The sequence below is a fragment of the Cupressus sempervirens genome, chromosome 9 (genome assembly GCF_028749045.1).
Source record: "Cupressus sempervirens isolate cs-2001-9-10 chromosome 9, ASM2874904v1, whole genome shotgun sequence".
In the NCBI taxonomy this organism is placed as follows: domain Eukaryota; kingdom Viridiplantae; phylum Streptophyta; class Pinopsida; order Cupressales; family Cupressaceae; genus Cupressus; species Cupressus sempervirens.
Genome location: NC_143126.1, coordinates 382,782,659 through 382,796,644, shown reverse-complemented (window position 1 = coordinate 382,796,644; position 13,986 = coordinate 382,782,659). Strand labels below are relative to the sequence as shown.

The 13,986-nt window shown below is 36.1% G+C and overlaps 1 protein-coding gene across 5 annotated transcripts in view; it reads right to left on the bottom strand.

Annotated features, from left to right (window-relative positions):
- The window catches only part of LPA1 (tetratricopeptide repeat (TPR)-containing protein), a 259,238-nt gene extending 245,560 nt beyond the window's left edge, over positions 1 to 13,678 (bottom strand). For 4 of the 5 annotated variants that reach the window (XR_016356121.1, XR_016356122.1, XM_089800233.1 and 1 more), the window contains exons 1-2: positions 13,122 to 13,625; positions 9,728 to 9,831 (exon numbers count right to left, since the gene is read on the bottom strand). Coding sequence is in view for 3 of the 5 variants with exons in the window: in XM_089800233.1 (XP_089656359.1) it covers positions 9,728 to 9,831; positions 13,122 to 13,376 (359 nt within the window). In the remaining 2 variants the exon portion in view is untranslated. Of the gene's footprint in view, positions 1 to 9,727; positions 9,832 to 13,121 lie in introns of all 5 variants that reach the window. The other variant, XM_089800232.1, reaches the window with a different exon arrangement.
- Between the last annotated feature and the right edge of the window lie 308 nt (positions 13,679 to 13,986).

Here is a 13,986-nt window from a genome sequence, read left to right as displayed (position 1 = left end):
TAACTTCATAATCTTTGAATTTGAACTTGCTTTGAAAGGCCTTAACGAGGTTCTTTGCATCAAACCTTGATGCACATGAATAAGATCCTATCTCAATTGGAAAGGGGATTCCAGCCTTTTTGTTACAACACAGAGAGTGTTTACTTCAAGCACTTTCTTGCAAAGCTCAATTAGCACAACTTTGTCATTAGGATACCTAGGTAGCCTGCAAGGAAAACCATCAAAACCACCAATTCGGATGTAGGAGAAAGAAAGGAATTATATAAAACAACAACCAAATTGAGTCAACACTACAATGGCCTCTAGAGAAAATCTTCTTTCAGGGCACCCATGAAGCTCCCTACACAGTCTCATAGTGAAAGCATCATTTATCTTCACAAATTGTTCATAGCTTCTTTCTAGCTGAAGACAAGTATAAAATTCATACACTTTGGTAGACTCGTCAAAATCTTCATTTAGGGCAAGCCTGGCCATAAGTGATGTGTTGCTAGGGCATAAATTAGATAGGAAGACATGTAAAATTATTTAAAAGCCTTAGCTGAGTTCATCTAGCTTGTCAATTCATCACACAATATTTGTGCCCAATCTAGATATTGTCCTTCAGCACATACAACATGGACTAGAAAGAAGTGATGTTCAATGAAATTTAATGCCTCCTAGTATCCGTTTAATCTTAACAGCAGAACCAGTATATCCACAATTTCTCTCTTCAAATTAGTTCCAAACAGAGTCTTTGGCATCTTACTTTTTGAACTCCTTAGTGGTTGAATTCAAGTGCTCAGAATGTCACCTCGCCTCAAAGTTCTCTTTTCATTATACATGGAGGCGGATGACCCAAAATCAATATACAAAATTCATCTCTATCTGGCAACCCAAAAGCACTTTGCATCAAAGCTCTACCAAAAGTTAGTAACACAGAATCATCAGGAATCTTTACTTGTTTCGTCATGTGGTCATACCAGGCAATGCACTCCTAAACCAGCTCAAGGGCTTGGATGGCCATAGGGAATCCCGCGGCTTCAACTAGACCACTCTGCTTGAGTCTCTCTGTGACTGGTGAATTGGTTGGGAATTCAGTCTTCTCTGAAGATCAGATACATCGTAGAAGCGGAAAGAAGTCTCTGTTAAATCCTTTAATTTGCTCACTAGGCCAAGCAACTTGTTTTGTATCTCAGTTCTTAAAGTCGTGAATTACATAAACTTAGAACAACTCGCACATAGAAAGGAATAGTGTCATTGCAAGATGTCATGGAAAAAGTGCCCATTAGATCTTTTATTTGATTCAAATATAACCAATTAAATTTTGAATCTCCCACGTCACACAAGTGGGGCGTGGAAAGATGAGAAAATCAGACCAATTAGGATGATAACGTTTATATTTGCCATTAATATGGTGGGTAAACAGCCTTATAATTTCATAAATTTCACCTCTTAGGCTCGAGTATAGCAGAAATGACACTTTTCCAACAATTAATTGCATTCTAGTTAATAGACTCTAGAGGCCTCAAGGAATCAACAACTATCCCTTTAATAGGTTGAAGAAACGACCAACATCTCACTTTTTGCAGCTCTCTTCTTTAGCGATTTCAGGTGCGTAGATGTTTGGTGATTTTTTGATAGCTTCAAAACTTAGCTTATTTACCTTTGGTCGAATGCAAAGCATTTCTTACTTATTTTCCAAAATTGAATGCTTCCTTCTAATCTTTTCTTTTTACAATTCTACCGAGCATAGCACGTTCCTTCTAATTCTTCGCTTTTTACCAAATTCATTCACCTATATGCTCTAAATGCATTTGTTCCCCCTTAGTGCCTTTAGGATTCCAAAACTCTATATATATATATATGGTAAAAGTTCTCTAAACTCTAATTTCGGCAAATAGGAGGCGCGGCTCCGCAATGAACATTGCGTAGCATCAAGGGCCAACTTCCGAAATGGAGCTTTCACCTCCATATTGCTTCTCAAAAATGATCTAGCATGCATAAAATCATCTAAATTGCTTCCAAGAGAGAAATCGACACCAAATATGACAAGAACTTATCCAATTTCACTCTTTTCCGAAAAAGGAATGCGTGGCCCCACCATGAAGAACACAGAGTAGCCAGAAAGATAGATTTCAAAATTCCTTTAGCGCTATCAACAAAACTCCATACTTTTTCCCAGCTTAATAACAATCTTCCAAATAACTCCAAGAACGAAAAAATTTCACTTAGAACTTACCATCTGACCTAATTGGTGAGTTTTGAAAAATTGTGTCTCAAAGTACGCTACCTGAGCTGGCGGAGAGACGAAGGTGCTTATCCGAAATGCATATATTTTGATAAGATTGGTTGATCTGATCAAATGAACACTACAAGTTGTGTGCAAAAACTAGAGAGGTGATCTCATCCAGCTCAGAGACCAAACCAACACATTCAAGTATGCTTTCGACTAACTGTAAATGCAGCTCCGCAATGGCCTTGGCGCATTGAGAAAGCTGGTTTCCGAAATAGATGGTGGACAACAGATTTATGCTTCTTCATGAGCGAACAGGTGACCAAGATCATTTCTTTACTAGCTTGCAATCAAAACACATCCTTTAAATGTTGGGGCAAATCTACAACTTCCATTGCACCGCGAACAATAGATGGCTCATGACTTTTAAAAGCGGGGTAACAGAAGCTCATCAGAAATAGGGTTGAAGAGCTCTATTGTGGACCCGAAGCATAGGTTTTCCAAAACTGCCCAATTAGGTGAAATTATTAGTATGCCTTCATTCAAGAAAGTTGGCCTCTGGATCCCAAGAGCATGAATTTCATTTTTTCAAAGAGCATTCTGGCATATGTCACTTGGAACATGCATTTTGGTCAAATCTCCTTCATATGGATGTTGAATTTGATGTAAGTGCTTTTAGAGCACATGCTGCATAACTAGTCTTCTACATACCAAGGAAAATGCATGGCATTTCCCCTTCCAAACCTATAATTACCTAACTTGACTGATATACACTACTTGCTTAATACCCATATTGGTAAGCTTAAAGAGGAAGGTTAGAAAGAAGGCTCCCTAAGGGCTAGCTTAATTTGGATATGAACTCAATAGCCTTGAATTATGACCAAACTAGAAGCTTGAAAAAGGGAGATGGAAAAGTCTAAAAACAAAGGCATAGCTGTTTTTGAGGTTGGGAGAAGCCCTGGGTGTTTTGTAGTTAAGAGAATGAGCCAGAATTGAAATCAGAGGATAGGGAGATAGGGTAGATGCTGGAGTAAAAGGCATAGCTGATTTTGAGGTCGTATGAAGTACACAGGCCATAAATGGTAACATAGGGCCTATGTAGGCTAATAAATGATGGAAAAGGAAAAATAATAAAAGATCATGCCCAAAAATATGGGGTCAATAAATATTTGGTGAATTTGAATCAACAAAAGACTCATATTATTAATTTAAAGGTCCCATGAGCATTAGGAGGGCGTGAAATCGATGTGGGAACCCATAAATGCTAAAATCGAGCTTAATTTGAATATCTAATTATAGGTGCTAATTTTTTAGGATAGTGCACCCTAATAATTTCTATTATTTGCATTTGTGGTCTTCATCATCTAGGTTATGGTTTGAACAAATTGTTGTCCTATAGCTAGATCACTTAGCATGGCCAAAGCACTACGATCCTGCTGATCCTATCTATCCCCCAATTTCCTTCCTCTTCTGAGTCAAAACTAAGGACACCTCTCTCTCCTCCTACTTCTGTAAATGATATATTTCATATCCTTCAGGGTCATTAAAAAGTATTAGACTTTAAGTTTGTTTCAAACCCAGCCAATTTGGCAAGATCACTTGCTTTAATGCCATCGTAAGATCCCTTACTTCATAAACTTCACCAATTTTTCACCCTCATAAACATTTTGTTAAACAGTTTATATGAAGGGAGTAATGCTTTCTGATTTGTATTTTGTTTGGTGATGATTTTATTCCCAAGTTGTTTTGTTATATAACCTTGGACATTATGCTGGAAATTCATGCATGACATAAAGAAAAACAATGCGAGTCTAGCGATATATTTCAAAACATGCTTCTTCTGTTACAATAGAAATTCAACTATTTATTTCAGAACAGAGGTAGAATTAAATAGTTGTTTACCTTATCATATACACTTCTACCTTGTCTGAGATGGAGCAATAGCAAGGCATCTATCCAAAGTAAAACTAGCTTGTCTCTCAATTGCCCATAAATTACTCGTGCTCCAATGCACAGACCTGCAATTTCAGAAATTAAAATCTATCTATTTAGTTGGTTTTCTCCCACTTTGTACGCACGGTCAGTAGAGAGACTCTTCCCCTCCACTAGAGGAGACTAAAACATTCAACCAGCTCTATATTTGTCACACCAGAATGAAGGAAGGTGTGTTCTTATAGCTAGAGTGTGCATATGATATTCGCCCAGACTTCACTTCCAAGAATTCAAACCCATGTTTAGCAATCACAGTGAGAAGAGACACTATTAACCAGGTGGTCAGTGTTGATGCTAGTTTTGTATCACTTACATAACATATTAGCAATTGAACATTTGATACGGAGTATCAAACATACAATTCCTCTCTTGAAAAGTTATTGCTCATGGGATATGAAAATAACTCCAATGTTCCTTTATTTTTGTGGATACTCACTCAGTTTTATCGATGTGATTCACTGGTAATCACATAGGCGGCCTTATGCAAATTGTTGAGGATGACTTGGACTTTGGTGGGATGATGAAGGTGATGGTGGCTCAGTTTGTGAAATGTGCGGACGCAGATAATGTTGATGGTGGTGAGGATGTAGGATGGGTCTGCCAATGATGATGTTGATGGGAAAGCGATGGTGGTGGAAGGTGAATGGATGTGTTCTGATATTTGACTTACTTCTCTAACTTCCTTCTCTAAACTTCGACTACCCAGCTACTCACTATCTTACTCCTACTCCTATGAATGGAAGGTTAGCAAATGGACGGGGATCGAACCTAATGAGAGTTGACCAGCGGCCTCACTTCCACAGGTGCAATGATTCAAAAGAATAATAAACTAGTTTACCACGCAAGGCTTCCCAACCAGCCGCTAGGATGCTAGTGGTCTAGTATTGATCCCTATCAAACATTTACCAATGCTACCATACAACTATCCATCTACTTCACTCCTACTTAGCCACTTGAAATGAAATTTACTTCAACAACTTGAAAAAAAAATCTAACTATGTGGAAGTAGAAAACATGCAATAACACTCAATGTTCTTAATCAACATGCAAATCGCAACAATGGAAAAAAGAGCAATTTTGGTATTATCTTCACAACAATTTCTCCAACACTTTACAAATGGGAGCAAATGGCCTTATATAGGGGCCAAAAATACAACGAACAGTGGAGATCAAAACAAGATCAACGATCCAAATTGGATCCTCAAAACCCTAATTAGGGTTGCCACCCCATCGGCCAATGAGAAGTTGCCACCTCGTCAATGGACCAATGAAAAAAGTGCAAAAAGTGGCAACCAATGAGAAGGCACCAAAATGGTGGCCAATCAAAAATAGACACTTGTCCTATTCTAGAAGAAAGGGAAATTGCCACTTGGGCTTACATCAAATGATCTTCTAATATAAATCTTCTTTTTTCCTTCATTTTCTTAGCTAAGGCAATGAACTTAGCTAGCCTTTCGTTAACTTCTTCCATAGGAGGACAAGGTGTGTGCTTCGCCCTGAGTTCCACTGACTTCACCACGCTGCTTGCTACTTGTAGCATCTTTTCATGATCCTTCTCATATTCTTTCGCAAATCCAATAAGAGCATTGAGAGAGGAAAGGGTGCTTAGGTGCTTCTTCCTGATGGCAACCTTTTCTAGCTCATCCAATCTCAATCCAAGTCTTATCTCATTGATATCCTCTTCTCTGATGTCTTCAAAATCAAAGGCTGCTCTGTTGTCGCTCATCATGGTCATAATGGAAGTGTCGATGTCTGGGCTGTGATGTGCAACTGCCTTTTGTATATCCTTTTATTGTACCACCATTGGTATCGGTTATTCGCCTCATTTTCAAGAAGAAGGGTGTTTTGGGCATCATATCCTCTTTGTCTTAGTGTTTGTCCCCTTAAGATTCTTGCTTGTACTAACATCCTCCATCTCGTCGCCCTATTACGAGATGGTAAAGTGGTGGACAATTAGACTAGCAGAACCAAGGGAGGCAGTCGTTAGACTAGAACGAAAGAGAGAAATCCGCTTAAAGACCCCTTTCAACTCTAAATGATTTGAAATTACCTTTACCAATAGCCAAGGGGGATTGTCCTTCCTTTAGTCTATCCTTCATCCATATCATGTCCAGTGCATCAATATTGGTGTCGATTATTCACTTCATTTTCGAGGAGGGTGTTTTAAGCATCATATCCTCTTTGTCTTTCTTAGTGTTTGTCCGCTTGGGATTCTTACTTGCACTAACATTCTCCATACCCGTTGCCCTATTACGAGATGGTAGAGTGGTGGACCAGAAGGCAAGTAGAACCAAGAGAAGCAATCCTTAGACTAGAACGAAAAAAGGATGTCAGCTTAAGGACCCCTTTCAACTCTAAATAATTAAAATTCACCTTAACCAATAATCGTACAGCGACTTTTCGGAATTAGGACTAGACCTCAAGAACTTCAAATTCACTTGCAAATCAAAAATTTATCATGTAATTCACCTCCAAATAAAATTACCCAACCTAGGGCAAAAATCACAGCTTCTTGTAAAAATCAGAATTTTATCTCCCACAAAATTCGACTCCCACAAAATTCGGCTTCCACAAATTTTGTCAAGCAAGAAAAGTGCAGATCTGCTTTTGCAAAATCGCCAACACCCTGAGAAGAAGAAGTGAGAACTGAGGAAGAAATGGGAGAGAGCCCTCCTCTTATACCCAACTTTCTTACTCCCTCCAAGCTAGCCGACTTGGACCTTGGGAGAAAGAAAAACAAATAATTAATGCAAAATTATGGCCCACAATTAAATACTTAGCTAAAATTAATTTTGCCATGATGAAAATTAACTTTTTAAATTGCCATTTGGACCAAAATTGCAAAAAGAAAATAAATAATGCCTTAAAGGTGTTAAATATTTTTATTTAATGAAGATTCAGTAATTAATACGTCATTAAAATTGGATTTTGGCTAACCAAAAGCCATTTTTCAATATTAAATTACCAATTTCATTAAAGACAAAAAGTTTTCAAGGCAATTTAGATCTATTAAAGCCAATTTTTTGCAATTTTCCTCCAAATCAATTTTGCTATGCCAATTAGAAATTTTTCACAAAAATAAAATAAAATTTCTCTTAGAGCCAAAAATCGATTTTGCAATTTGACTTCACCATCACAAAAATTAATTTTTTTCACCAAAAAAATAATTAAGATTTCCCAAAAGACCAAATTTAACAAAAAAATCATTTTTTGAAAATTATCCAAATTTATACAATTATATCCAAATTTTCAAAAGAAAATGTCTAAGTACAAAATTCACAATTTTATCCTGCCAAGTTGGAATTAACTATGAAATTTGTTCAGCCTAAGGATAGAATTGGTGGCTCTAGAAAATCAAGTTAAAAAAAAATCGGGTGAAAATAAGCTAAGTCTCTCCCATTGGCCTAAAAGTGTTCAAGGCTCAAAATTCTCAAAAAATCAAAATTGTTGGACAATCCAAAAATTTGCCAAGGCGATCAAAAAAAAGGGGGTCCCCAAAAATTTTGAGGCGATGGTGTGAAAACCTCACAACAGTCAGCTTCAGCATTATTCGTGCCTAGCATTCCCATTAACATATAAATATTTAAAAAAATCCCTTTAGAGATATTGGCGCTCAGCCCAATGTTTGATCTCATTCCATTTTTGTCTTCAATCTTCCATAATGTCCTTGTTTTCCAGCAATACTTCATCCACAAAACTCAACAATTTTTCTTAGTAAAAGGCTTCACAAATTTCTGAGACCCCAATTGTTGAATCCATGGTTCAAAAGCTTTGACTCAGCAAGGAATCGACTGGCCCAAAAAAAATATAACTTGATAAAAAATCCACAAAATTTAAATGTAATTATATAAAGCATTTCTAACATTTAGATACTGTCAATACAAATATATATGTATATATATATAATAGAATTTAATGTCATATATTTAATTTTGAAAATAGTACAAATTAGTAAAAAAATTGTATAGTGTTATATTAACTTTTGCCTTTAATTATTATTTTTAATAAAAATAACTGAAGTTAACAAAAGCTGAGGTGAAAAACTGGAATAAAAACAATTTAAAAACCAAACCATAAATATACAAAGTTTTTATATATTAAAAAAATACCTACATAAAGGAAAATTTAGAAAGTTTTAAGAAAACAACATTTGAAAAAAAAGCAGCACAATCTCTTTGCCCATTGGCCCCCGCATGCCCTAGTTGAACTCCTGCGTGTAAACTGTGCCTCAAAAGAACCCAAAATCAGTTTAAAATGATAGTTATTAACAGGATTTCAATTTAATTCTTTTTTGGGGTGAATTTTTGCAAGATTACGAAACAAAAATACGAGTAGTTGACAAGTTTTATGTGGACAATTATTGTGAGTTCTGATAAAAATTGACATTGGCTTTTTGTGCAAGTGATTCACCAATGGTCCACTTTTGTGAGTTAATGGCAATTTTTTCATCTATGATTGAATCCACCTGTGAAACCTATACAATTTTACCACTAACCAATGAGATTAGAAGCTACACTGTTAAAACCAAATTTCCTGAGGGTTTTCATCTTAGATTTTTTGCTCCACAAGAAGCTCTCCAAATTCTAATATATAAAAAATAATTAAGCAGGAAGAAATGAGCTCCAAAATCTCCTTGTATGCAACCTCATAGGACTTTCCCAAAGGTCTTTTCAAATTCCTATATTGAGTTTAATAACTATGAACCATTTAATAAATTGATCCTAATATCTCCTTTTTAACTTTCACTTAAGTCGCATCTTGAATTAACTAAATAAAGTTGCCTATTAAATGTATTGTGTTGGGAAACATTAAATAATTAACTATATTTATGATTTTATTCCCTTACATCCTAACTTTAGCCTGAAGGAGTAAAATATTCTAAATTATCAGCTCCAATTACTCCTTCGAAGGGACACTACAAAATCCCTCCAACAGCTATCTCTCTTTCTTTGCCAAGATGGATGACTTCAAGAAGCCCTTTCAATGATCATGGGAAAGATGACAAAACAAAAAAAGTGGACAAGTCTAATCATGACTAGCACTAGGCAAAGCAATAGACATTAACTTAGACCTTAACACAAAACGAAAATTTTATATGGATACAACAAATATTAGCACATTCACATGCACACACATACACACACACATAATTGAATCAAAGCATTTTTTTTAATAATTTCTGCCTTCCCATGCTATATCTACATAATGTATATATCTAGTGATCCACCAGAATCATCTTATCCCTTTCTTTTGCATCTGTATGCTACTTGGTCCAGAAATGGAAGACAAATTTCTGCTTTAACATAATGTTTGCATTAAGTATGGTAAACTTTCAAGATACTTTGAACAACCTTCTACTGGTTGGACGTGACAATAATATAAATCAACTTCTATCTTAAGGTTCTGGAAATTATTTTGAAAAAACCATCAGATGTTATGTGGAGGTTGTACAACTAGAAGGTTTACTATTTTCCATTCACTATTGTTGCTTAAAGCATAATAAAAATTAAATGATAACCATACCTGGAGGCATGGCAACAGGCTTTGTTGTATAGAGCTGCTTTTGCTTCATCTGGATTTGGGTCTAGAGTAAGAGCTTTTTCAAACTGAGTAATTGCATCCTTTATCTGTCAAATCCAATGAACTCATAAATAAAAAATTAAAATGCATTTGGTTCAGCAAATCAAAACCTCACTGCAAACATTTCTACAGCAAACAAAAACACAACACACACAAAAAGCAGACAAAGATACAAAAAATGCCTGGATCCAGAAGTTTGCACGGCCAAACTTTTGAAGTCCTAACATAATTCAAATGTAAATTAGAATATGTGTCATGCATACCGAAGTACCAATACTATCAGTCTATCAAGAATGAATAGCATTTAATTTTATTTAGCTTGATGAATGGAAAAAGAAGCTAAAATTGGTTTCAAATGCATCTTCAAGACTTCACTGATACAAACAGAAGTGTAAATGCCTCCCATGGCAATAAACAGATGAATTCATAAAGCAACTCTTTCAGCATTAAATCATCACTGGTATATGTAAGGCAGTAAACTCTTACCTAATTTGAGTGGTCATAATGAGGTTGATGCTTGGAGGTTACCAGGGTGTTGACCAAATCTGCCAAAATGATCAAAATTGTTTTTGAATCTACAAACCTAGATAAGCAAGAGATTTGGGAGACTCATACTTACCTATGCATTGTCCATCAAGGCTAGCAACGGAAAAAGTGAAGAGAACATGCATCAAAGAAATATTATATCTTTTACCCCTGATCTGTACTAAATCTATCAGCAGATTATATTTGACTCAAGCTACCTCTAGGTGGGTAAAACAAGTTTTATAGCATACCTAGGTCCTAATAGGAGGATGGTTCTGACTTAGAGATGCTTATCGACAGATGGGTTTGTCAGTGGTTGTGCTCTGAACTATTTGTGGTTCTAGAATGAGACCAAGCTTCGTGCATTAGGGTTAACAAACTTAACAGATTTAACTATCTTAGTTAGGCCTCTCGTAAACCCCATTTTACTGTCATTTATTCAATGCCTTAAAGCATTAACTCCTTTTTCTATCCTTGATTTCGACTTCATTTTTACCAAGAATAAGCTCCTTAAAACAAAGTGGAAAATGAATGAGTTTGGAAAATGGATGAAGTATGGGAGGTGGGAACATGGAAATGCACTTGCATTCTTGGGTGTAAATCTTCAAATTTCTTCCAAAAAAGAGATCAAAACAAGCAACAAACAAGCAAGAAAAACTAAGAACAAAACAAAAACATACCTCTTGCTATTGACTCAAACATGACAAACTTCAAGATATCCCTTTGCATGCAATTTTCACTTCTGGAGTTTGGAAGAGTTTATGCATTTGTAATGAAGGGATTTCAAACTTATTTAAAGACAAAATGGGCTGCATTTGAACAAATGGACAAAAACAAGCCAAAGAATGCAATAATGTAGCAAAACAAGTAAGGAATCCAAACAAAGTTGAATCCTTCTACTTACTTGGAGCTCAATGAACCAAAAATGGAGGAAACGGAAGTTTGGATGAACGAATTTTCTCCAAAATTGTGTTCTCCAAGTGCAAATGCAAGCAACAACTAAGAGCCTTTGAAAAGTTCAAACTTTTAATGCAAATTGTGGTCTCCAAGGTCAAATGCATGCGTGTTTTTGCTTGTAGATGCCAAAATGTGATCTCAAAACTCCTTTACATGCAAAACGTTTTTGGAAAATGCATGTTCTTTGGCGTTTTTGGAGAAAAGCATACCCTAGACTTGGAGATGAGGAGACTTGGAGACTTTAGAGACTGGTACTGGTACTGGTATGACTATCAAAATAGGGAACTTTAATAACATCAAACTTTGAAAACAAGAGCAATGGAAAAGTTTAAGATTGAACTTGAACATTAACTAAGAATGTATAGGGTACATTCTTCTAAGCATCCTCTGAATTTTGTATCCTTTGACAATGTGGTGTGACTGCTCCACATTTCGCATACATTTCTTCTAGTGCAGTTGCACACAACTGTACTGACAAATGTATACAAAATGTCGAAGCACTCACACAGCATGTGAATGCTTAAAATTTAAAAATAAAAACTTGAATCGAAGAATCTCAGTCTCATCGAATGCCATGATTGCAGGCCCATGGCAGGTTTAAACAACAAGAAATTTGAAAACAAATGTAAATGCAAACCTGGTTGGAGTCTTATGCATGCATTTCACTCTCTAGGGCACCTTAAGTTCTTGCATCAGTGAAGAAAAATAATATTCGGTGTTATTTTTTACGCCTTTCATGTGCCTTTTCGCGCAGGAGACACCTGGAAACTCAGTGGGAGACGGGTAGACAGCGGGAGATGGCAAGGTAAATTCTTCAACCAAAATTGAAGACTCCAGGTGCATGAAAAGACTTGGAGATTCATCTTTGTCTCTACGATGCATCCGAGGGGGTAGACACATACCCTGGCTTCACTGATTTGTCTATTGTTTGTTTTTGTCAATCAGCTCTTGATTATTTAAACAGAGTCTATGATAAAGAATTGTACCACTGTTTCAAGCAATTAAACAACGGAGACATTGTTTGTTTGGTAAAGAAAATGTGGCACATGTACGAACCACCAACCTCCGAGATATTTACATTCAGAAAACAGATTACAACAAGGAAGGCCTTCTAAATGGATTGGATCTCTGTAATAATTCCATCTGATCATAAAAAAAAGGAAACTAATAATGTTGATAGATTTGTTGTCTAAGCCACCTATCTTAGCAATGGCTACAGCGACTCACTTTGAAGCCTTTCATAAAACATGCTTTCATTGAAGACATGGGATAATGTCACAGAAAATATATATATGTTCCTTAATGCTCAGAAGTAGTCCTATCCACGAAGTACAATTCTAATTTTTTTTTATCTATAAAAGGTAAAATCCCGCGAGGGAAAGAAACTGAGAAAGTGAGAATTGAAAACTTCAGTTGGTTGGAGGAGTAAGGTTTGTTAGTGTAGAGAGTAGTTGAGTGGGTATACAAGTACAGTAATTGTTGTATAAACTCTATATGAGCTCTTTTTAGATACTTTTAATGAGCTTTTTCCACTTCCAAACGGCTCTATCTGAGCTCTTTGTAAACACTTTTGATCAAAGGAAGGAGAAGAAAATGAGCATTTGCCCCTTCCAAACCGTTTTCCTCGGGATTTCAAAATAAAAAGTTTTTGAATTATCATTTTATTATTCTTTTAAGGATTTACAAACAGGAAACACGTTACCGAAAAAAATAAAAAATTTAAAATTGCCCCAAAAAGTTGTTCGTACTTAGGATTTGTATAGCTGCATTAAGCTCATATGATTAGAAAACTAAGAAACGAGAGCAAAGCTCTTTAAGTTTTGACATGAAATGAAATGAGTCGAAAATTTACTACCCGGCCTTGGTTAAAAAGGGAAAGCCCCAGATTGACAGCATCCTTAGCACTTGTGGAGTCAATAGATGTAGTGTCTGTGGCAGAGGCATAGATAACTGCAGCTCTGCATTTTTTCCCTTTGTCACACCCAATTTTGTTTGACAATACTAGATGCTTTAATCTAAATGTGGGTAATCTTCTTTCTACCAATTCCCAACTAGGTGCTGAACAGTGGACGACTATACTACTAAGAATTACGACGTTTGCAAGGGCCATGACCCTGTGTAGCTGCACACGCACTTCTTTGGCTGTAATGCTCTCTTTCTTAGCCTTGCTCTTTTAATCAACCGCCCAATACCTTTTGCTTAGGTCCCGGTTCTCAATCAAGTGCAATCAAAGCACGAATCGCCTTAGCATAACTAAGATGTTACCTCAAGAGTTGGTAGCAAATGTAAACAATATCCATTTTGATGATTAGAGCTATCAGATTTCCACAATCCATCAGTGTTGTGCATTTGATTTCTGGATCTGATTGTGTGAACAGATTTTTTATATCAACGTTTTGGATCACACTCCGTGATCCATCATTAGGATGCATGCAAAAGAAGAGGAGGAGGATTGAGTGTCAATTGAAGAATACTATGCGATTTGCTTTGATGTCCGATTAAGAAGCTCTCTCATTTTTAACCCCACTACGGGAGAGGACCAAGTACACGTTCCATTAGTTGTAAATGGAGTTGTTCACTTGATACTTACATTTAACTTCTTAATGTCCAATTTTTTTTGACAATATTGTACCAATACTTGCAACTTTAAAGTTGTTAGTACAATGCTAACTACCCAAAATTGAATAAAATGTACCCTTAGTTATAAAAATTAACCAATG